This window comes from Pundamilia nyererei, unplaced genomic scaffold (genome assembly GCF_000239375.1).
Source record: "Pundamilia nyererei isolate P.nyererei 1_Seehausen unplaced genomic scaffold, PunNye1.0 scaffold00190, whole genome shotgun sequence".
Lineage (NCBI taxonomy): Eukaryota > Metazoa > Chordata > Actinopteri > Cichliformes > Cichlidae > Pundamilia > Pundamilia nyererei.
The window spans coordinates 63,178-86,760 of record NW_005187591.1 but is presented as its reverse complement, the minus strand read 5'-3'; the positions used below and the strand labels follow the sequence as shown (position 1 = coordinate 86,760).

The following is a 23,583-nucleotide window of genomic DNA, read 5'->3' as shown; positions in this document are numbered from 1 at the left end:
TCTCAACGTGTTGCTCGCGCTCTCAACGTGTTGCTCGCGCTCTCAACATTTCGGAGCAGCATTTTGGCAGTCGTGTTGGGGATCGTGTCTGTCTTATTTATCAGTCATGTATTGGCCTCCCCAATACATGACTGGACCTCAACGGCAGTGTGGGATTATCTAGATTGAAAACAGAACAAAAGGCAGCCAACATCCAAATAAGAGCTTTGAATGTCCTTCAAGAAGAAAGCATATCTAAGTGATTTCAGGCTGTGCTGAAGAATAAAGGTGGTTGTACCAAATATCGATTTTTAAACTTGTTTGAATTGTACAAACTCAGTTTTTGCCTCATATATTTTCCATGTATGTTTACATATGTTTCAATCATTCATTACATCCATTTTCCATTTTTCTAGCAAAGTATAAGGAATTGAGGAATTACTACTACAAGGCTTTTTGCACAGTACTGCACTTTCAGTGACTCCGCATAAGCTAAACTCTGCAGACTGAATTCAGTGTTCACTTCTGATAGATTCGTTTATTAAAGAGACTGAATCAATCTTCTAATCTTCTCAACAAACTTAAAGTAAGAAAGAAAGTATTTCTTTAAAAAAAAAAATCGAACTATTCCTTTGAGATCTTTGCTTGAAATTGCACATTTCAACTCGCTTCCTCACAGAGTGGATAGCTGCCCATCTCTGTGATGCTTGTGTAAAATTTCTTGAATGTTGCCAAATTTAAGGGGCCACAAGGTTCTTATTCCAATACAAGAAAATCAAAATCTGCAGTTTATTTCCTGCTGGCTCTAGTTGAACATTGAGCCTGCAGACCACCACAAACACACAGAGGAGAATACACACAAGCTCAGGCTTACTTCCAGGTGGAGTCAAAATGAGTTTTCATTACACAGCAAACCACCCTTGCTCCTTCTCTCTGTGCTGGTGTGTGTGTTGGCAAAACTTCCACAGCCAACGAGTAAGAGAAAATATTATATCTGAGCTTTTACACGAGGGGAGAGTGTGGTTTGGCCGGGATGATAATGTTCCGTGTCTAACTGACCCTAGATTTAAAATGGGAAGCTACTTTGACGTAACAGTGTCAGTTTACAAAACTGGCTGAATGAGCTGGTGTTGAATTAATGGAGGAACTGAAATGAGTTCAGCTATTTTTGTTCAAGCTAAACAATTTTTTAGTATTTTATCGAAAATTTTATCCTGTGAAATTCTTGCCTCAATTTAAACTTGGGTGTATACACTCTCTGACCACTTCATTAGGTACACATTGCTGTGTATTCGGCCTTCAGAATTACTTTAATCCTTCATGGCAGAGATTCAACATATTGACATGATAGCCTCACACATGCATGATGAGAATCTCCCATTCTACCACATCCCAAAGCTGCTCTTTTGGTTTGTGGAGGCCATTTGAGTAGTAGTTACGCCACCAACAGTAGCATGAACCACTGATACATTACAGGATGGATCCATGCTTCCGTGTGGTTTACACCATCTGAATGTTACAACAGAAATTGAGACTCATCAGACCAGGCAACATTTTTTTCAATCCGCTTCCTGTTTTCTGAGAGGAATGGCATCTTCTGCTGCTGTAGCCCAGCTGCTCTTATGCATGCCTTATTTATAATGAGTGGTTTCCATTTTTGCCCAGGAAACTGAATATTTTCTCTTTTTTCGATCACTCTCTGTAAACCCTAGAGATGGTTGTCTAGAGAAAATCCCAGTAGATCATCAGTTTCTGAAATCTTCAACAATACCCAACAACCACGCTACATTTAAAGTCACTTAAATCCCTTTTCTTCCCCATTCAGATGCTCAGTTTGAACTTCAGGGGGTCATGTTTACCATGTTTAGATTCACTGAGTTCCACCCATATGATTGCATTATTGCACAGTTGAATAGGTGTATCTAACAAAGTGGCTGGTGAGTGTACTTTCTTAACTATAGTGCATTAATTGTCTACTTCTAATGTAAAAACGTATTGAATTGAAATGCGAGTTAAGTTTAAACTGATCCTGTATGTCTGCGTGCATGCTGTGGCAGTGACAAACCAAGTGTCGTTACCTCTATAGGTATGAGAATACCAGTCCTCGTCGTCTCCGTAGGCGTACCGTCCTGACCCTGGGGGTAAAAGAAAGCAAGAAAAAAGCAACTAATACAATGAAGAGCTACGTTTATGTTGGGCAATGTTTGAAAGCTTTGTCCTGGGCTGACCTGCAGGGCTTTTATCCGCCCTGCAAAACAGCACTAAGAACAGCCTAAAAGTATTGCTCAACTTCATCTAATCCAGATACCACGGGTGGGAGTAATCAGAATCCACTGGACAGAACACATGCAAGAAGAATAAGTAAGTCCCAAAAGATCTCTGTTTTCCAGTTGGCTTGGAAAAACGAATCTTTTTAACACAGGGATACACTCTGTGATCCTCATTTGAAACGTTTTGCTACAAAACAGCTCCTAAACATATACCCACCATAGCCATCGATATTGTGTCATCTTTAGCAGTGACACATTACTGAGAAAACATGAAAAAAAAAGCTGAAATGTGACACATCATTGAGAGGCACTCACAGCCAATCTGTGAGGAGCCAGGGGGATTCATCTAGGAAAGAGGATGAAGGGATAGGGAAGATAGAGCAGGCCTGGAGCTAATAAAGCTGAGAGGAAATGAGTAAGGATGGGGTTAAAGAAGCAGGAATAAAACTGGCTCAGAGACGTTATGAAGCCCGGGGTGAATGTGTTCTCTGTTCAGGGTCCACAAAGGAGGAGTGTTCAGACCTCCTTCAGCACCGTATATCGGCCACATGTCAGTCAATGAGCCCAAGATAAAAATCACCAGTAGCTACCACTCCTTCTTCCTCAGCGTGGTTTTTCTGTCAGTCTAACAAATGCTGTCTGGGCGAAAATGCTGCAAGTCATATAGCACACAGTTACACACATGCACACACACAACAAGCTTTGAGGTTTCAGCATTCAGATCACACAGCATCGACTGCACAGAGCAAACCCACATACTGAGTGAGTCAGATTTAGCTGTCTAATGGGAAAACTTAAGTGTCTGCTTCTTAATGGGGCGAGGGAGGGAGGAAAGAAAGTTATGGAAAACCAATTACAGGTGTGTCTGTGTGTCTCTGTGTGTGTGTTTCAGCATTATAGTGAACACTAGTTAGAACCACATACACCGTCAAAGTTATCAGCTCTGAAGGAATTTGCAGCAACTGCAAACAAACAGGATGTGATCATTTACACTGTGATGCAACTGGCACTCATAACCCTATTTTTGTGCTTTTTATGGGTAGACTTAAAGATACGTTCATTTATAGAGAATTTGAAGGACTTGTGCATTTGTTAACGTTATCTAACTGATTAGAACCTCGCTGTTTACTAGATTACTAGTTCAGTTTGCAAGACATGCAAAAAACGTGTTTTTACGACTATCAGTTAAAATGTAATTGCTGTGAATCAAAAGGTAGGAAAAGCAGTGCATTTGACACCGTTGCTAGAGCTGTGTTTACAAAAAGAAATAAAAATCATCACTGGATCCTTTTTCACTTTTACTGTGGAGTAATGTACCAAGATGGAGCAGTTACAGTGAGAAATTGCTTGCACTTTGCATAACAAGAAATCTGCTAATTAAATATTGGGGAAAAAGCAATTATTCACAGACGTATTTATTAAAACTGGTTGTTTTTTCACCAGTTATTAGAAAAGTAGCTGCCTAAGGGGTGCCAGGAGAAAGCCTCTTCTCTAAAAAGAACATGGCAGCACAGCTTAGTTTTGTAAAGCTGCACAAAGAAAAAGACTTCTGGAACAGTGTCAGCTGGACTGTTAAGACCAAAGTTAAGATGTTTGGCCTTAATCCACTGAGCCACGTTTAGTGGATCCATCCACGCATTTGTGTTGTTTATGCCAAACTCTGATCCATGCAGAGCTGAGTGATTCCCTTTGGGTTTCCTAACACACATAAACAGGCTTTAATACAATAATCTTACTCATCTTTAACACCTTTTTTAAAAAATTGAGTTCCCATTCCTTCTGCAGTTTTAACATTAGTGAGCTAATTTATTCAGTCACCCTTTATCTTCCTGAGTTTTACTTCATTTAATCCATTTTGTTCTAAATTGTGTTTTTTGGTAACTGCAGTGTGAGAGTTTCAAAGCTTGTGACATAAATAAAGTGTATTCTATCGTATTCTATAAAAATGTGATCACTGTTTTACAGCCACTCATTTTTCACTGGCTGCATGTTATCAGAATGGGTCAGTGTGTCTGACATGATCACTGAAGTTGTTGTAATAACACAGTTTGCCTTACTAAAACCACAGACAATATAGATAGATGTAGCTTCATAGTCGGAAAAGTGAAGCCACGAAGTGCCTTAAATTTGCATTCTTTATGTGGCCACCAGGGGGCAGTGCTTGTGGCTGCAAAAATGCTCCCTGTCCTATTGAACTGTGTGAACTTTTCTGCTGAGTTTATGGACCCAGTTGCTAATTTTGGTTCATACTGAATTAAAAAATTAAGTCTTCTTTGTAAATCTTGGTAATTCCATATTTTAGAAATGAGGATAATCTTGGGTATGTTCATTGGCTAATGATATGTGATTAGCAAGGTGTTAGCAAGTGAGCATGCAGTTTCACAGTCATCCCGTCTCTGGACACAGGAGGGTAATGAGACACAGGTGAAACCAATAAGGACACAAGTGAAAGAAAAGCTAAAGACAAATGTGTATCTGAACTTTACAGGAAATACCAGGAAAGGCTGGGAAACTTAAAACAAATGGATAAAATAACCTAAATAACTAAGAGGATGAAAATAAGTTAAAAGCTTCACAATAATCCAAAAACAACTAACAAATCATAAAAACAATGAGACCATGACAAGTCATGCACATCACTACTTTTCATAAGCTTAAGGTAAAAAAAAATATTTGCCTCACTGTGTAACTTATGCTTATCATTCACAACTAAAACAGCCAACATGTGTAATAAAGATCAATAAAACAAACAGAAATGCTCCTCTCAGTATAAAAAAACGCTTTATGTAACACTTTTGTAGCTTGGGGTTACCCAAGAGTGTGTTATGGTGTTTCTCATTCACCCATTCAGAAACACTCACACACCAAGGTGGTCACCTGCCACCAGGAGCGACCTTGGTTTTAGGAACAGCCTCAGTCTAAGGACACCTCACCAAAAGCTGCATCTTTCAGCTATATTGGCTAAAAGAATAATAATTTTCTTTAAAATGGGATCAGATACAAAATCCATGATGAATGATAATCTCACCACCAGGTGAGGTACAACAGCCATAAATCTTAGTCGAGCCGGTCAATAGCCTCTCCCCAAACTCAATTATTAATCTCTGTATAATTAAATAAGATGAAACGCTGTTGTGCCACACTGGCCTGCAGGGAACAAATAGTTAACCCTTCCCACTCTCTAAAAATGCTTAGCACACATGTAACTTATTCATCAACTTTGTTTACACGCTGCAGAAACCAATTTGGGTCTTGGCTCTGTAATAAACAAAAGCAACTAAACAAAAGCATTGGAGCTCAGATATTCATCTTCAAAGAACAAATAACTTTTTCTTATATTGTTTACTTTTGGAGTAGACATCTTTTTTTATCTTTAGACAAACAAGCAGCCATGAAGGACGGAGGGCACACAAGGATGCTCAGAGCAGCGTGAACTCTCCCATCACTGATGTCTCCATCTGCAGCTCTCAACAGCTGCTGATACCTTTCTCACCCATAGGTGGGACAGATTTGATTGGATCACAGCAGCTACGCAGCTGGAATAAATGGACTGGGTCTGGTTTGTGCTTGTTGATGAGAGAGCTCCACATTCAAAGGATTTCAAAACAGGGATTGAGCGATCTGAGACTTTCCTTCATTTATATTTAACGAATCTGTCAACGCGATGAGGAGGGGATCGGCAGCCAGCATCATCTTCCTGTCCATCTCTCTTACTTCAAAGGAGTTGTCAGTGTTAACAGTGCAGGAACGGCAGGAGCTTGCCTTCCTGAGAAACCTCTGGGAGTGAATATGCTTTAAATTACAGAGCCTGATTCTCCAATTAGCTGTTCTCTGCAGGCCTGTAATACAAACCGTCATTATGTGGAAGAAGCTCTTTTCCGGTAAATGTGGAATCGTGGCTGCAGGCTACCAGAGGGGAAGAATAATAAATAAAATGCGCTGTCATTTCTGTAGAGCTCAATTCAAAACGCCACGATTACAAACTTACATAATTCCCTTTTTTCTGCACTAATGACTTGTGTCTCACTTACACTCACGTCTGCTTTGCTTTTCTCATTACATCAGCAGTTTCTGACCCTGAGGAGCAAACTGCTCCGGGTTTCATCTCCATTACCTTACATAGAGGTACAGTGTTACACCCTACAACCCACCACAGCGAGTGAAAACCTATTAAGGAAAGTAAACTCGCCTAAGTGCTCTCAACTGATGACGCTTTGATGCATCTGGTTTGTGTGTCTCGTGTAAAAGCAAATACTTATATCCAGTAAAACCTCTGTAGGTACTAGCCAAGCAGGATGAAGCACTTCATCACCTGAGAGATGCAAAATAACTACAAGCTGTTGGCAGCTGAGGTGTTTGACTCATTCAGTTAGTGTTCACCAGGTTCACTGCTAGAAACCAATCATTTCACACCGGGTCTTTATTTAGCATCTGTTTGTCCATTCGTAAAGCAGAGACAATCAATATTTCTGCATCAACAATGGGTCGGATGGACCCCAGGAAGGATAGTGAACACTAAGGGGGGATGTGGGGAACACTGCAGTTTCTCCTGTTTTAGTGTTTCAGTTCACTCAACATTTTCAGAGGAAGGCAACAATTTTTAGAGAAACATTTGATCAGCACCACACAGACACATGCCATTCAAATGGATGCATGCATCATGTATCTTCAGGATTCACAGTCCAAAATAATCTGCATTTATCTTAAAGTGACCATTGTTGCAGCCCTTCATTTCATCCACCTTCTCAGACAAGCTGTTGTCCCTCATAAACAGCAGAGCGATAGACCCATACATCGATATCCGGTGATTTAAAAATATAACAGAGTGATATTTAGACACACGAAACAGATTTCTCTAAAATTTCTCAAACATGTGTTTCTCTCGTCACTTCTTTACTCTTGATTTTAGGTTATTGGTTGTTATAAATGCTGATACCATTATACCGACAAACAGCTAATACTGGCTCATATATCAGTCCAGCCAGTATTGCTCGGACTCTAATAACCACCAGGCTTGGATATCAGTTTAGTGGGAGAACTGTGTTCCTGAGATGACCTCATGAAAAGTTCGTGACAGTTTGCAGACAAGACGGCATCTTCAGGGCAAACTATACTGACCACTGCGATCTGCTAGCAACGAAAGCAATCAAAAAGAGGTTTTTGTTGCAGCATCTTTGCAACCAATTTCACAGCCAAGAACTACTCAGGCACACTTCACCTTAGTGACTGGAGGTAGCCAAGGGCCCGTCTCACACTGCTTATTAACTTATAGATTGAACTTATTGAGTTCACTCTATTAATCCTTACAAATATGGTTTTAGTACATCATGGCCACAAGTGCATAATGAAGACTTCATTGAACATTTTGTAAATCCTCCTGCTGCTTTCTCTTTGAGCCACATGCAAACGCCTCTAATAACACTTCAGTCTAAAACTAGCTACCCATTAACCAGAAAGGCATTTGGAAAGTGCATCCTTCACCAAGGTCAATATCCCTGTATTGCAATGAAGAACGTGAACCAGATCCACCCTCAACTCAAATATTGTGGATCCAGGATGGTAAATTTAAGAAAATTCTAAAAAGCTCTAGCACTGACTGAGGAATTACTAGAGAGTTCTTGGTCTGGTCCTTGTGCATTGCTTTGTAATTATGCAGGTTGCTTTCAAGCAGACTTCCTCGATGATGGTACTTGCTGGCATTTCCTCAAACTACTCCCTTCATGAGGTGTATGACCCACATCAGTAAAACATACCCTCATGGAAAATGTGATCTGGCTGTGATTGAGTGACTACATGGCCGTACAAGTAAGCCCCCCCCCCACACACACATACACACACAAAAAAGAGCCCGAAAGGAGCAAAAGCAACTGCACATCTCTAGATTTGACTCTGGTGCACTGCCAAACAACCCTGGCCATGCCTTACTAATAAAAGGCTTACTAACCAAAAGAAAAAAACACAAACAGAGCCCAGTAAAATAAACTCCTCATAATAGATGCAGGCGCATACACAAGAACAGACCAAAGTCCTGACTGTCGGCTCAATGAGCAGTTTTTAGTGTGTCAGTATGAATCTGCTCCACAGCTTGTGTTCATGTTTCAGCCTGTATGATCATACAACAGCGGTGAGCCACTCTCAAACCATCTACAGGCACACAGCCACTGCAACTGACTGCACAAGCTGGGACACACACACGCACACACACACACAACACTTCATCCGGACGTACGCTTTGAAGTCATTTCAGCTTCTCGCTGGAGGCTACAGGCTTTATGTTTCTGGATCTTGCACATCAACGGTGATTAGTTGCGTTATGGAGTGACTGCTGTGTTGGACAACGTCTTGTTTCATTCATCCAAAGAAAAGCAGTTATTTTCCATGAAGGAACAGTGATAGAAAAGTTAACAGGGGCAGTAAACTCTTTGGAACTATATTAGAACAGAAACTCTTTCGTGTTAAAGTAGTGTAAATAATTCCAAACACCCAAAGCCAAAATATGTGAAGGCCCTTTGTTTATTTTTATTCAAAGCTCTTAGTTATTGAGGTCTTTTCAGCCTCTTAGCGCGGTATCAAAGATTAAGAGGTGGAGGCATGAAGAAGCGAAAATTAAACTTTGAGCGCAGATCAGCTGCGGGCCTGTGATTAGTGCCACCGACCGAGCTGTGCGCACGGAAACGTCCCCCACATGCACACTGCACTCCCCCCGCTCTCCACCCCCTCCACGTAAACACAGCCGCGGTTCACCAAACACCAGCAGCAGGGAGGACGAGAAACCTCAAACTCAGTTCAACTTACAGTCATCTCTAAGCCCAAAGCGCATAATTTAACTACACTTACCCTTCCACCAAGCCACTGGGACCGCCAGAGTCTGTCCATGTGGACTCTCTCTCAAGATAAGCTGCTCTACCATTTGATATTTCTTCTTTTCAGCACGGTTAAAAACGTCCGGAAGATGAATGAGAGGCTGTAAGTTGCTGTTTACCTTCATACCCGGAGCAGAAGCAGAGCTGGACAAACAGGAGCAGCAGCGGCCACATGTCCATGTCGGGACGCGGGACGGACGTTCCTCAACATGTGAAGGGGAGCCTGCAGGAAAGCTTCAGTGCATTCCTTCTTTCTAAAGGCCCGCCTCTTGCTCCAGAAACAAGGGAGGATTCTCTCCACACAGCCTGGCCCGACCACCGGCATGAGGGAGCCAGACAGGGAGGACAGTGCCAGGCTCAAGGCTAAACTGTGACCCAAGTGCATCAAATCAGCCCATTTTATTTTTATTCCTTTAACTTGTTTATTTACTGATATACTTTGTGTATTTTACTCAAGTGACTACTGTGCATATATTTATTTTATCTATCTTTAAAATACACGAAAAACTATCAGTTGTATAGATAGCTAAGTTTATTTGGCCCCTTAACGACATTTGATTGGAGCATTTTCCCTACACCAACATGGATACAACACATGCACATTTCATTGCTCATATTTAGGTGCATCTCAGAAAAGTAAGTAAATGAGTACAGTTTTGTGCTATGTGCTATGCAGCACATCTCAAGACAAATATCACAAAGTGCTTCATAACAAAATACTAAAAACATGGAGTCCAAAAAAGTTACCTGCAAGCAACATTTTCAGCTCCTTTTTAAAAGAGACCACAGAACTCTGCTCAGTTGGAGAGAGTTTCAGAGTGTGTTGCAATAGCACTTTGTACAGAGTTTCAACATCTTTAACAGATTTTAGAGTTCAGCCTAGTTTAAAATCAGATGGACACTTTTCAAAAGTGACAAGTATCAGCCAGTTGTACAACCAGTTTGTAATTCCAGTGAATCTTTTTTTTAAGTTTTTCCAGAAAAAATCATAAATCTTCAGAAAACTCAGAGCCTTTCTTGCCTTTTTTTAGCAAGTTGATTTAAAATGAAGATAAAAGTAGCCTCGCAGCAGTGTTTTTCACACACATCATCAAACAAGTTTTTATTAGAGTGTGAGTTCTTTAATCTATCACATTTAATGTGAGAAATGGAAGGGGGCTTTTATGCACACTTGGGTATATTTAATTTTATTTTACAAACATGTCCAAACTTCAAAATAATGAGGTCAGTAATCTCTGTGAGCCAAGAGTTCAGGCTTCAGACTGGCCAAACGCGTTTTTTTTTTTCACTTTTAACTCTGTGTGACGTCAGTGAGAGCGGATATCCCTAATATGGTCATCTCAAGCATACACGCCTGACTGTGAGCACACAATCCCCACCTACCTGCTGTTTGCAAGGGGTAACCAATCAGAAGCAACTTGCCTTAAAGAGAGAGAGAAATAAGCTAAAATAGCTTCTTTAAGACAGTGGATGGTAGTAGTATTAGACATAAAATTATAATTTTGAGCTGTGAATCACAGAGCAACCTTAGAGTCCAAGAATTAAAAAAAAAAAAAAATCAGAGATATGGCACTTTATTTTTTGTCCTATATCCTTCTGCTCTCTTTTCTTTCCCCTCCTCATACCACCAACCAATCGCAGCAGATGGCTGCCCCTCCCTGAGCTTGGTTCTTTATGAGGTTTCTTCCTGTTAAAAAGGAATTTTTCCTTCCCACTGTTGCTATGTGCTTGAGTCGTGTGATTGTTAGGGGTTCTTTCTAATATTGTAGGATTTATCTTACTATATAAAGCACCTTCAGGGAAATGCTGTTGTAATTGAGTCCAATATAAGTAAAACTGAATTGAATTATTAGGATATTAAGCCTCCGAATGCCTTTTCTATCACTGATCTAAAACTGCAAGTAGAAAATATTTATGGTTAATTTACAGAGTGAACCACTGAATAGTATTTTATAAAATTAGATATAACTGGAGCCACAAAGCTTTTGTACTTATGACTCTTCAAACACATCATTTTAAAAGTCTACAATCAAGAGTTCATGAATGTAAATACAGAAGATTTTACAACAAGGTGCAGACAGCTGGTTACCCTAATGAATATGGGGCTAGGTTAGACTTTGGCAGCAAGCATTTAAAGGCGCCTGCACAGTTCTGATGAACTTGTAGCAGAATGATGAGCAGAGATAAGTATGGAGGAGGAGAGAGACTGCTCATCATCCAAAGCATCTGTCAAACACAGTGGAGGCAGTGTTATCGCATGGGTGCAAAGGCAACCCAGGAGTTTCTCAAGGCCAAGCAGAAAAGCAAGGAAGGTCAAGCAGAACATTTCAGTGGATTCTAGACTTTATTCAACTATTAACAAGAACAATGTGCATCATCCAAACACTTAACGAACCTAAATGTGACAGATATAAAATTACGCATGCACATACCGCACTGCCGACACTTTTATTTATGATCTTGTTTGCATGTAGAATAGTATAATATTTGGTACTCTTAGTTTAGCAAAGGCAGGACTTTTGATTTTTGTTCGTTTGCTTTAAGTTTATGTTCAAAGCATTGCATGTTTCACCAGAATATAAAATAATTCAGTAAAAGTAAAGGTAAAGTAAAATAAACATTAAAAGGTTTTAGTTAGTAAACTGTTACAAATTTTGTCTGAACTTCTGTATATTTGTAAAGTTGAGTGTTAATGAAATCATTTATGATTGTAAACGAGTATTGATGTGTATTGTTGTGGCCGTTTTCTCTGCTCTGTTCCCTTTTGGAAGCTGAAATATTCCCCCGCAGAGAGCTCTTGTTTCTTTCTCGTCCCCTTAATAAGTCACATCCATTCTGTCATAACAGCTGAAAATAATATCACATAAACAATGGCTGCTTACAGCAACACAGCTCAGCACTTAGTAATGTTAGCCGTTCATTGTGTTTGTGTTTCACAAGTCAAAATGTCTGCTGTGAACCAGCTCTGTTTACCTGATAGGGTTTAAATTATATTAACCTTTATGCTGAGCCGCTCTGCTCTTTCATCACCACTGGAGAGCTGCAGAAACAGTGCAACATGGAAACTTTGGCACAAGTTTGCTCCCTGTTTCAGTTTCCTAATGATGAACATTTTATAAGAAGTCGAGCTGAATCCAAGTTGTTTCCTAGCAACAATACTCTGATGAGATGTTCTATAGTAACCATCATGATCTGTCTTTAGTGTTTTGTCTCCTATAGCTGAAACAGAAGCTGTTTCTGTAGTATGTTTTTTGCAAGATCTGACTTGACGTTTACTTGACAGTCTTCTAGATTACTAGATTACTCTGTTTCATAACACGTGTACATGCACGCACTGCAGAAAAGCTGAGAGAGTACAGAGCTCCTGCAGAACTAATTGGTGTTTAATTTTCTGTCTAAGACAAGCATGAGGTTTGGATAGAAACCCTGTGTAGTGTGTAGTGCAGCAGAGCGAGTCCACACATGAAGGTGTCAAAACTCTCCTTGTCTCGACAGGGAACAGGAAAGAGGGGCGTGCAGTGAAACGACTGTGAGAGGATCTCCAGAGCAGTAATTATATGTGGGTTAAGGTGACCGCCTTGGCTTTGGTTGATTCGTTTAACACTTTGTTGTGCTGGTTACCACCAGTAATTTTGTCTTAGGACTGTCTCTGGATTTAGTCCAATGAGTTTAACTGTTGTTTAAAGGCAAGAGCTGCTTTCTGATCCAGCTCAAGACAAGAATTGTGCCTAGTGTAAACACAAAGTAGTGTTGCAGGAATTTAGTCAACATCAAGGTAGCAAAGAATAACTGAACTTGAGCCATATGCTGAATGTAAAATTTGAATCAGTGAATTATTACAAATAAATAAGAAAGATTTCTACATAATTTTTATGCATCCTGATAAAATTTGGGCTTTTGATGATTTCTTTGAGCTGCAAGTTTAAATTGATTGGTTAAAATTATACATACAACCCAGTAATGTGTAGTTAATTATCCCCCAGGGTGCTTTAGGGGTTCGGTTTGTAGGGCTTGATTACGGGTTTTGAGAAAACATTTGGACTTGCTCCACTGACAAAAGGCAGGAGACTGGAGACCAATTAACGGGGTTCAGCTGACAGCAGGAGGGAACAGAGAGAACAGATTATTACTGATCGGGGCATGGAGGTGAAGACAATCTGGCAACGTGTGCTGCACACGCCCACTTAATGTGGGGCTGCTGTCCAAGTGTGAGGAGAAGAATTGAGGTCTTTGACTCTGCCCTGAGGCAGACCTGCACTCCCGAGGAAAAAGTAAAAAGCAGTTTTAACAGCCCAGAGTATGCTACTATCACCTGCCACCATGCTTGACAGCTGTTCTTAGGTTTGAAAGCCTCACCTTTACTCCTTCAAGCATACCTTTTCTAACATCTGAAACTCCTTGTAAGCACTGTAAGCAGACTTGTGGGTAATTTTTGCAGAATGTTTTTCCCAAAGAAGAAAAACATGTGCATTAAAAAATTAATTATTGTCACTCAAATGCTGTCCTATCTTAACAATAACATTTGTCTTATTATTCTAAGCTGAGTGGCCACAAATGACTCATTTTAATCTGCAGCAGGCAGCAGTTTCTAATGAAGGTGCTCTGAAAACTCCACTGTAAAAACTCTGTTCAGCATCAGATAACAGACACAGCTGGTTGATGTAGTGGAGCATGTCTGAAGAGCCTTAAAACAGAAATATGTGTGCATATTTAACTTAAGCCCAACTGAATGATGTTTTTTATCTTAAAAACAACACTCACACATCAAAATGCTTTCTTTATTATCAATTATCTTTTTCTATTAACTACACTGTGATCAACACAAGTTTTCTCCTATTTCTGTGTGACATGTTTCAGTACTTCATTGTACACTTTTTTGCAGCAAACGTAATATGTGGACTTGTTTTGACAAATATGAAATATTCTGAAATAACTGACTCATAAAAAAGCTGTTTTCAGTATTTTATATACATTCATCAGAACAGGTGGAAGACTGGAGCCTAGATATACATTAGAAAATTATACAGTATTCAATTCAAGGCTCTATAATAAATACATAAACACTCTGATTAGGGTTAAGACAATATAGGAACATACCATCACCAGTTACTTTAGGTACATTTGCTCTCAGTTTGTTAGCTATACATCCATCCAAGTGACTCGTGAGTATAGCAGCGTAATTAGATACACTGAAACCTGGAAATATATGTGTCCATTGAACATAATCATGTTATCTTAAACGTTCATTTGTTTCAACAGCTGCAGCTATTGAGCTTCTTTGGAACCTAGTGTGTCGTACCTCCATATCATTATTATTATTGTATGTCATTCTCAGTGTGTTTTCTTTATAAATATCAATGTCACTCATGTGCAAAATAAGCAAATTCACAAAACAGTTAAGTCATGTCAAATCTATGTGTTCACATTTTGGCTTCAGTGCCCTCAAGCTAAGGTTTAAGCTAAGGTTGTCAAGAAGCGCTGTGTGGAAGGCAGGAGCTGGACCCAAAATGCAGGCGCTCAGGTACAAGGTTTAAACACAAAGAACTCAGCTTTATTTGCTGGCAGGGGAAGTCATACAAAACTAAACTGGGGAAAATATAAACTACAACTTACAGAGAGGAACATGAGGAAACCCACAGCTTGAGGGACAACATGACACTGACTCAGAGAAATACAGGGTTTTAAATACACTGGGAAGTAACGAGGGGAATGAGAGACAGAAGGAGGGCACAGCTGGGAGAAATCAGAACTGACGAGACAAGGAAGCAAAGCAGAACACATTCACATAAGACACAGACCTTCAAAGTAAAACAGGAAGTATAACACGGAGACGCGAACTTGACACGGTGGAGACAGCAACTAAGAAACACAGAGACTTACACGGAACAGAGCGGGCACAGAGAAACATGAAGGGCAGGGGATCAAAACTAGAAACCATAGAATAAATCACACGAGTACAAAATACAAAAATCACAAAGAACTAAAAACGCTGGTTCAGGAGACCCAGGATCCTGACACCGTGGGCGTGGTCACTGAAGGTCTAGGTATTGAGGCAGGACATCGTTCCAGAACTGCTGAGAGTCCTCAGCTTTCGCCCCCCCTGCAGCTCTCTGCCTGGTCCTCGGTGCTGGTTTGGGTGCTTCTTTCTGTTTGCTGCTTCGGTCTGGTGGCGGTTTCTGTCGCTTCTCTTTTTTTTTCTTTGCTAATTTTGCTTGGTCCTCCTCTTCCTCATTCTCCTCCTCCTCTTCTTCATTTTCATCTCCTTCTTCCTCTTCCTCAATTCCCTCTTCTTCTGCCTCCTCCTCCTCCTGGTTCTCATTTCCCTTTTCCTTATTCTCTTCATCCCTTTCTTCTTCATCACCCTCTTCCTCACTATCCTCATCTTCATCATCAGTTTCCTCATCATTACCTTTCATGTCTTTCCTTTTTCCTCTTAGCCTTGTCTGTTTTTGCTGTTCTTCCTCTTCTTCCCCTTCCTCCTCACCTTCCCCCTCCTCCCCCTCCTCCTCCTCCCCTTCATCACTCTCTGACAGATTTTTTTTAGCAGGCTCCATGCTTTTATTTTTTCCTTTTGATTTCTCCTCTTCCTCACTTTCATTCTCTTCCTCAGCTTCTTCTTCATCCCCTGTATCCTCCTCCTTCTCTTCCTCAGCTTCTGTTTCTTCGTCCCCTGTATCCTCCTCCTTCTCTTCCTCTTCTTCCTCAGCTTCTATGTCTTCGTCCCCTGTATCCTCCTCCTCTTCTTCCTCTTCCTCTTCTGCAGACTCTTCCTCCTCCTCACTCTCTTCTTTGTCCTCATCCTCTCCATCTTCTGTCTCAGCTTCCCCATCACCTACGGACTCACTTTCTTCCCTTTCCTCACCTCCTTCTTCCTCTTCTTCTTCATCACTTTTTTCATCTTGGAGTTCCTCTTCATCAGCCTCGCTATCTTCTTCCTCCTCTCCCTTATCACTGTCTTGCTCTCCTTCACTCTTATCTGCCTCTTCATCTTCAACCGAGTCCTTCTCCTCATCCTCATTTTCTGTGGAGGCATCATTTTGTTCCTCAGTTTCGCCCTCTTCATCTTCATCATTTTCTTCTTCTTCAGTTTTGGCAGATTCTGCAGTGTCTCCTTCCTCTCCGTCCTCCTCCCCCTCTGACTCTCGGTTCGTGCTCTCATCGCTCTCTGATTCATCACCGCTTTTCTTCTCTTCATCCTCACTCATCTTGCTCTCTTCCTCTTTATCCTCTTTACTCTCTTCATCACTGGACTCTTCATTTTCACCTTCCTCCTCTTCCTCCTCAGCTCCTTCACTCCCATCAGAGTCACTCAATCCGTCACTTGTCTTCTTACTGCTTTCTTCCTCTCCTTCAGTTTCAGCAGCATTAGTTTTATCACTTCCTTCATCTTCATCACTCCTGCTTGTTTTCTCGTCACCCTCTTCTTCCTCAGATACATTATCTTCCTCTCCCTCTCCCGTATTGCTCTCCTCTCCTGTTTCTTTGTCACTACTACTCTCACATTCTTCCCTTTTATCTTCACTGTCACTTCCACTCTCGACATCTTCATCTTCATTCTTTCCCCCATCCTCAGAATCCTCATCCTCTCCAGATGCCTTGTCGGATTTCTCCTCCACTTCTTTTTGTGAATCTTCCATGTGTTCACCCCTGATCTGCTCCGACAGGCCCCCTTTCACTGCCTCCCCCTCTGATGGATCACGACTGCTGTCATCATTTTCTACTTCTTGGGATTCATTTACAGATTCCGATGGAACACCAGCTTGAGCATCTGTCTTCAGGCCATCCTCCGTTTCATTCGAGGAAGAAAAATGTGACAATGTGGAGCACAAGGACGGCTCCGTAACTGCACTCTGCTTCGTGAATTGTCTGACTTTACTGAGCGTTTTAGAGGGTGTCGAGGTGGCTTTGTCACTGTCAGACTGCACACTTGTCACTGCCTCACGAAGGACCTCAATAGCTGCACCTGCAATCCCAGCAACTGGAAGAAGCGACGCTGAATTACTGAGAATTTCTCCCCAATTTGTTTTTCCCCCATTCTTGCCCTGAGTGTCCTCTTCATCTGTTTCAGAAACACGGGAATCCATAACAACAGGCTTAGCGCCTTGCAGGGGTTTTGCAGCTCTAGGAGAATCCACCTCTGGGCTTTGAGGGGAAATTGGGTTACCTCTCACTTCTGTAGGTGTATCCTGCTGAGATGACGGCAGGCTGGAAGCTTCACTCTTTGGTTTAGCCTTCATCTTATTCTCAGAGTCAACATCCCCCTCACCTTTAACTCTGATTTCCTCTTCCTTGCCTCCTCCTCTTCGTTTTGTTTTTGCCGTCTTTTTGTCCTTTATTTTTGACAATTTCTGCTCATCCACAGTTCCACCTTTCATCTTCAGAGTGGCGTCTTTGACACAATTTAACTCATTTTCCTCACACTTTTCTTTGCTTTCACCTTCAATGAGGGGATTTTCTGCACATTTACTTTGATCCTTGACTGGTGTTGGTTTAAGCTCTTGCAATTTTCCCTTAACTTGCAATGGTGTTTTTCTGGAGACAGATTTCTTGGTTTCAGCCTTAAAAGGTGTTGTGTTTTCTTCCTGTGCTGCTGGCGATTTAGCATCCACTCCTGGTACAGATTTAACCTTGTGCTGATCTTTTGTTAGAGTCGATTTGACTCGCCGTGTCCCCCGACTCGCCACTTCAACAGGTTTGACGTCATCACTTCCCCTCTGAGTTGCTTCATTTTCCTTTACGGCATTTTCTGTGGATGCTAGACTGGCTGCTTGATTCACTTTACTGACCTTGATAGAAGGAGATTTCGGATCTAAAGATGATGATTTCTTTGTCTCTTTTTTTGGGGTCCTTGTCAAGCCTTTCTTCAGAGAGCTGTTATCCTCTTCATTCGGTTTATTACTTTCTCTCAAATCCTCAGTTTTCCTCGTCTTGTGCTTCACTTCAGTCACTCTCTCCTGTGCATCTGTCAGCGTCTGTTGTGTTTTTGTGCTATGCTCTGACGGTTTCCTCTTATCTTGCTGTGATGATTTAAAATGCGGGAGCTGCTTTTGAGCTTGCCTGTTTTCTGAAGGTTTGATGTTGCTGGACTCCTTGGTGATGTTCTCTTTGCTGTTTGAAGTCACTTTGTGATTTTTCTTTGTGCTCTTCAGAGGAGACACTTCTGTCTTCAAGGTGCTGGGGCCCTTCATAAGCTCTGTTGGCAAAACCTTAGGGGAGTTTCGGTCGGTCTGGATCTGTTGTGCAAATGGTTCTGCTTCCTTTACTGCATGTCTAAAAGCTCTGCCCTTTTTCTTTCCCTGTAACAAATCACATAAGGATTCAGAAAGATATAATACGAAAAAGAAAAGTAGATTAAAGAAGGAAAGCTGCACAAGCGGAGCGGTCGTCAGTATGACTGCATATGTAATTTGTACAATGTTTTATGTGTTTTTAATGCTTTAAATATCATCTTACCTACCTACTGTACTTGCACCCTACTATTATAGACTACTAGAGGTATATTTCAGTGGTTTTCAAAGTGTAAATAGAATGTCAGGGCAGACTCGTATAATTAGTTGCACTGAAGACTTTAGTAGGTGTGCACGAATAATTAGTGTCAGCAGTTTGGTGAAATATATTCCCCTTCTCTTCCTGAGTTATGGCACTGACAAAAAGTGAATGAAAAAAAGTGTTTCTGCTGAAAATTATGATGTCACAGTGAACCAGCCTTTTGGCCACCAATGACTGTAAAAGTTCTGTTAAATCTCAACGATTTCAATGTCAATTCATGCAAAATTACACATATATAGATTTCATTTGTAATACCCAGAATCAAGCATAACACCACAAAGTCAAGCTCGGATACAGTCCCAGTGGATTACCTGATGCCAGCATAAATCAACTGTCTGTGATGTCTTAGCTGAAACTTTTCTACATATCGAAGTAGAAAATTTTTTCCAGGGTGTCACTAAGGTCCTATTTAATCACACAGCAGCCAGTCTGCCATTGTGAGGTGTTTAAAAACAAGTTCAGCACCTCATAAACCTTCTCTCCAAAATTGATTGTTTTCATTAAATACCTATGTATAATATAATATTTTATTCTCTTGACTACTGATTATTTTAGAAAACATACTGTCTCAGACTGACGCTGAAAAACTAGTTCTAGGCGGGACTACTGTAATTCGTTATAATCAGGATGTTGTAAAAACTTCCTAAAAGGCCTTCGGTTAATCTAAAATGGTGCAGCAAGAGTACTGACAGGGACTAGAAAGCAACAGCATATCTCTCCTATTCTGGCTTCTCTTCATCTGGCTGCCTGTTAAATGCTAGATCGAATTTAAAATCCTTCTCCATGCATACAAGGTGTTGAATAATAAGGCCCCATCTTATCTTAATGACCTTATAGCACTGCATCACCCCAGCACAGTACTGCACTGCCAGACTGCAGGTTTACTTATGGTTCCTAAAGTATTTAAAAGTATAATGGGAAGCGGAGCCATCAGCTTTCAGGCCTCTTCTGTGGAACCAGCTTCCAGTTTGAATTCGGGAGACAGACACTATCTCTACTTTTAAGATTAGGCTTAAAACTTTCGTCTTTGATAAAGCATATATTTAGGGCTGGATCAGGTCACCGTGAATCCTCCCTTGGTTATGCTGCAATAGGTTTAGGCTGCTGGGGAATTCCCATGATGCATTGAGTTTCTCTTTTTCAGCCACCTTTCTCACCCACTATGCGTTTATACACTTCTCTGCAATCATTAGTTATTAGTCATCTCTGGAACTCTGCCACTGCGCGTCTTTGTACCATCTTTCTCCCCTCACCTCCAACCGGTAGCGGCAGATGCCAGTCCCTCCCTGAGCCTGGCTCTGCTGGAGGTTTCTTCCTGTTAAAAGGGAGTTTTTCCTTCCCACTGTCACCAAAAAGCTTGCTCATAAGGGGTCATATGATATGTTTTCTCTGTTTTCTCTGTGTTATTGTAGGGTCTTTACCTTACAATATAAAACACCTTGAGGCAACTGTTGTTGTGATTTAGCATGATATAAATAAAATTGAAATTTCTCTCACACTTAAAACTCACACATGTGAGGACACACATAGAGTACTGTGCAAACACAAATACACAAATTTACCCCTGCAGTGAGGACAGGATTGCTGGGGGGGGCACCACATGTTGCAGTAACTGTTAGCACACAGCAAAGTAGGAGACTCTTTCTCAACTTGCTTCATCACTGGTTGTGGAAACACTGATGAGATGTGGCAAGATTCCTGAGAACTTTTCCAAAGCACTGCGTGTGTGTGTGTGTGTGTGTGTGTGTGTGTGTGTGTGTGTGTGTGTGTGTGTGTGTGTTTGTGCATCTAGGGGCTGGAGCCCAAACAAATTTGTGTATCAGCAGAAGCTGTCCAAATATCTGAAACTGGCTGATGAAGATTCATTAGAGATATTCAATTTTATATTTTGCTTCATTGTTTTACCAAGTGGAAAATTTCTTTACACACACACACACACACACACACACACACACACACACACACGTGCTTGCAAGAACACACACACATACAGTATACACAGCATGTATGCTGATGTATGCACATTTCCTGGAAAAAGTCAGAGTGTTCTACGTTGCTGCTTCCTGCCCTGCAGTGCATTTAATCCAAACCAGAGAGAAGAAGCCAGAAGAGGAAAATAACAGTCGTCTCACTCTACATTTGAGACTCTGTGGACTATACTGTATTTATCTGCTCTATCTAAGAGAAACCATCGCAAAATGAGCCATCAAAAATGTCTTCTCTCACCATATATGGTGAAAAGACTTCTTTCTCCTCCACTTCTTCAGTGATTATTTGTCTCTTAACATTTTCTGAAATAACAGACAAAATTAGGTTAAACAGCTTAAACCCGCTCAAGCATCAGCTAAAAGCTGGCTATAACATTTATTGCCACTTGTTGAAACCATAGAATTCAAGTACCTGTTTGTGTTGGGGCAGGATGTTCCTCCTCCTTTAGATTTTTAATGAAAACATTACTGGGGGGTCTAGTCGGGGTGTAGGGCTCTTTAGGTGGCACAGGAGATGAGAATTTGTTACTTAGAGGCTTCTTAGTGGCTGCTGCTCGGTTTAGTCTAGGCTTTGCAGTCATTTTAGTAGCTACAGGACTGCTGGGGTTTAATTTTGTTATAGACTTTGGTAAAAGCAAAGGAGAGGGCACCTTTTTGCATTTAGACTTAGAAGAAGCAGACGTGGATGCTTTACTTTGAAGCGTGAATGATGATTGTGAATGTGGGGTTGATGCCTTAGAGGATAACAGTGGACTCTGAGGGGATATGGATCGAGATCTGGGGGAGAGAAGTGGGCTTCCTGTCACCTCTGATTTTGGTTTAGGGGATGATGAAGGGGTAGTAGCATCATTTGAAAGGGTTTTCAGAGTTAGGGAATTTCTGGATGTTTGCCGAGATGTGTTGAGAAAGTCAGAGTTAAGCCGTGGGAGGCTCTGAAACTTATCCCCAAACAACTCCACAGAACGAACCTGAAAAATAGGAAACGAGATTCTCGAGTTTAAGTTTGGAAATGTATCTATGGAGCGTCAGCAACCAGTGGCAGATTTGCAGTGTGGTGCAACACTGCCCCCTAATGATATAATACAGGTCATACAAGTTTTCCAAGGGGTTCTGCAAGCATGGGTTTCAAATGTTTAACTTTTATTATCCTTGAGGCAACTGTTGATGTGATCTGGCGCTGTATAAATAAAATTGAATTGAATTAAGTGTTTTAAAAATGAGCAGTAAGTTGAAGGGTCTCACTCTGTCTCGGTGGCGTGCCCGGGCTGAGAGGGCTGAGAGTGGTGATGGTGGAGTTGGACTGATGAACTTGTTTTTAAAGATGATTTTGGTAAAACTTGACTCCAGAAAGTAGTCTGCGATTAAGACATCCTTCTCTGGCACCGCTTCTTGGCTCTCTGCTGGCCTGGGTGTAGCCAGGACCAGCATGTGGTGACCACCGCACGACACCTGACGGGTAGAGGACACAAGAAAACATCTAGCTGATTCACTCTCAGTCTGCGCTTCACTCATTTACCTGCTGACATACAGGATATTACTCCCTCAAGGCTACAGCAAGATTGTTTTCGAGATTACGTTTGCCTTACTTTGAGAGAAGTTTACCTCTGACGTATCTAAGAATACTGCTCCCTGTGAACAATCAGCTGCCAAATAGGGGAAAGCCTGCAGTATGCAAAGAAAGGCGATATGATGTGACACTACACGATCCATTCAGAGCTCATTACTCATTAAAAGGCTGATCTCTGAAAGTATCCAGGTGCTGGCTGTGAGCACAGCTTCAGCTGCTCTTCCTGGGGTGATTGGTGAAGAATATTCTGTTATCGATCACTGATGGTGCTGTGGATACATCCTGCTGTAGTAGGCTTCCTGTTACAAGCTGTGGTGCCTCTCATACATTTTATGGCCTTTTTGGAGGGAGTTGACTGATTATGAAGATTACTTTTAAAGCCCTTCACATCACCTTCACTTACTGACTGAACAGCGTACTGAAGAAAACGTGTGCAGAGTGTCGGGCTGAACTGGTTGATGAAGTTTTCCTCCCCTAACCCGAGTTTTCCATGACGACCATCACCAAACGTGTACAGCAGCCCGCTGTCTGTGGAGCAGGGGGAGGATAAATGCATCAAACACAGACCGAAGGTTTTCTATCCTGGCTGAAGTCGTTTTGCTTTTAACACATTTTATAAACAACAAAATCCTTGATTTTTATTTAATTCCCTTTTTAAATGCACATACTGAATGAAAAGTTTGAATACTGAATATTGGTTTTTAGTACATTGTTTGGCTGAAATTAGATTTATCATTTAGTTAACTGACAAAACTTTGATTTATCTACCCCCTCGAAAACTGACTCACATGTGGTGATAATCAACTGAATACCTCTAGAGGGAGACAACATCTGAGAAAGTTTATGAAATTAGTCACTTTAGCAAATTCTAGAGAAAGCTTGTGAGTTGCTGAACTTGCATTTGAACACCTCACAGTGGCAGACTGGCTGCTGTGTGATTAAACAGCACCTCAGTGACATGTTTATGCTGGATGGGAAAAAAAAGGATTCCACTTCGTCTTCATCATCAATTAATTTGTTTTATTTACCTCTCACTAATGGTACTTTTAACCTGATTACAGGTTTGTTGCTGTGTGTGTTTAATTATGTGTGGTACACAAGTCATATGTCCTAAAGAAGTTTGTTTCTTGAATGTTTCTTGAACTTATCACAGAAAAACTTTTTTAACCCTCTACTGCATAGCGTTGCTCTGAGGCAAAAAACCACATTTTCATGCCTTACGGTGGCCCTTCAAAAAAAAGCAACTTTTTTTTTTCAAACAATGCTACCAGGCACATCTCTTTCCAATAAAATGATGAATTGAAGGTGGTGTGACTTTCATTTGGGGGGGGGTCCCTTTCTGCAAGCTGCAGTACATGAGAGGCATC

The 23,583-nt window shown here is 41.1% G+C and overlaps 2 protein-coding genes across 3 annotated transcripts in view; both read right to left on the bottom strand.

The window, feature by feature from the left end:
* The window catches only part of srpx (sushi-repeat containing protein X-linked), a 19,615-nt gene extending 9,950 nt beyond the window's left edge, over positions 1 to 9,665 (bottom strand). Inside the window, exons 1-2 of one of the 2 annotated variants that reach the window (XM_005747153.1) lie at positions 9,232 to 9,665; positions 2,058 to 2,114 (exon numbers count right to left, since the gene is read on the bottom strand). In XM_005747153.1, coding sequence (XP_005747210.1) covers positions 2,058 to 2,114; positions 9,232 to 9,292 — 118 coding nt within the window. In that variant the 5' untranslated portion in view covers positions 9,293 to 9,665. The other variant, XM_005747152.1, reaches the window with a different exon arrangement.
* Positions 9,666 to 15,092: 5,427 nt separating this feature from the next.
* The window catches only part of rpgra (retinitis pigmentosa GTPase regulator a), a 13,116-nt gene continuing 4,625 nt past the window's right edge, over positions 15,093 to 23,583 (bottom strand). Inside the window, exons 9-17 of the mRNA XM_013914361.1 lie at positions 22,620 to 22,744; positions 21,892 to 22,098; positions 21,062 to 21,617; positions 20,888 to 20,952; positions 16,530 to 18,408; positions 15,957 to 16,460; positions 15,676 to 15,860; positions 15,409 to 15,489; positions 15,093 to 15,152 (exon numbers count right to left, since the gene is read on the bottom strand). Of these exons, the coding sequence (XP_013769815.1) occupies positions 15,093 to 15,152; positions 15,409 to 15,489; positions 15,676 to 15,860; positions 15,957 to 16,460; positions 16,530 to 18,408; positions 20,888 to 20,952; positions 21,062 to 21,617; positions 21,892 to 22,098; positions 22,620 to 22,744 (3,662 nt within the window). The remainder of the gene's footprint in view (positions 15,153 to 15,408; positions 15,490 to 15,675; positions 15,861 to 15,956; positions 16,461 to 16,529; positions 18,409 to 20,887; positions 20,953 to 21,061; positions 21,618 to 21,891; positions 22,099 to 22,619; positions 22,745 to 23,583) is intronic.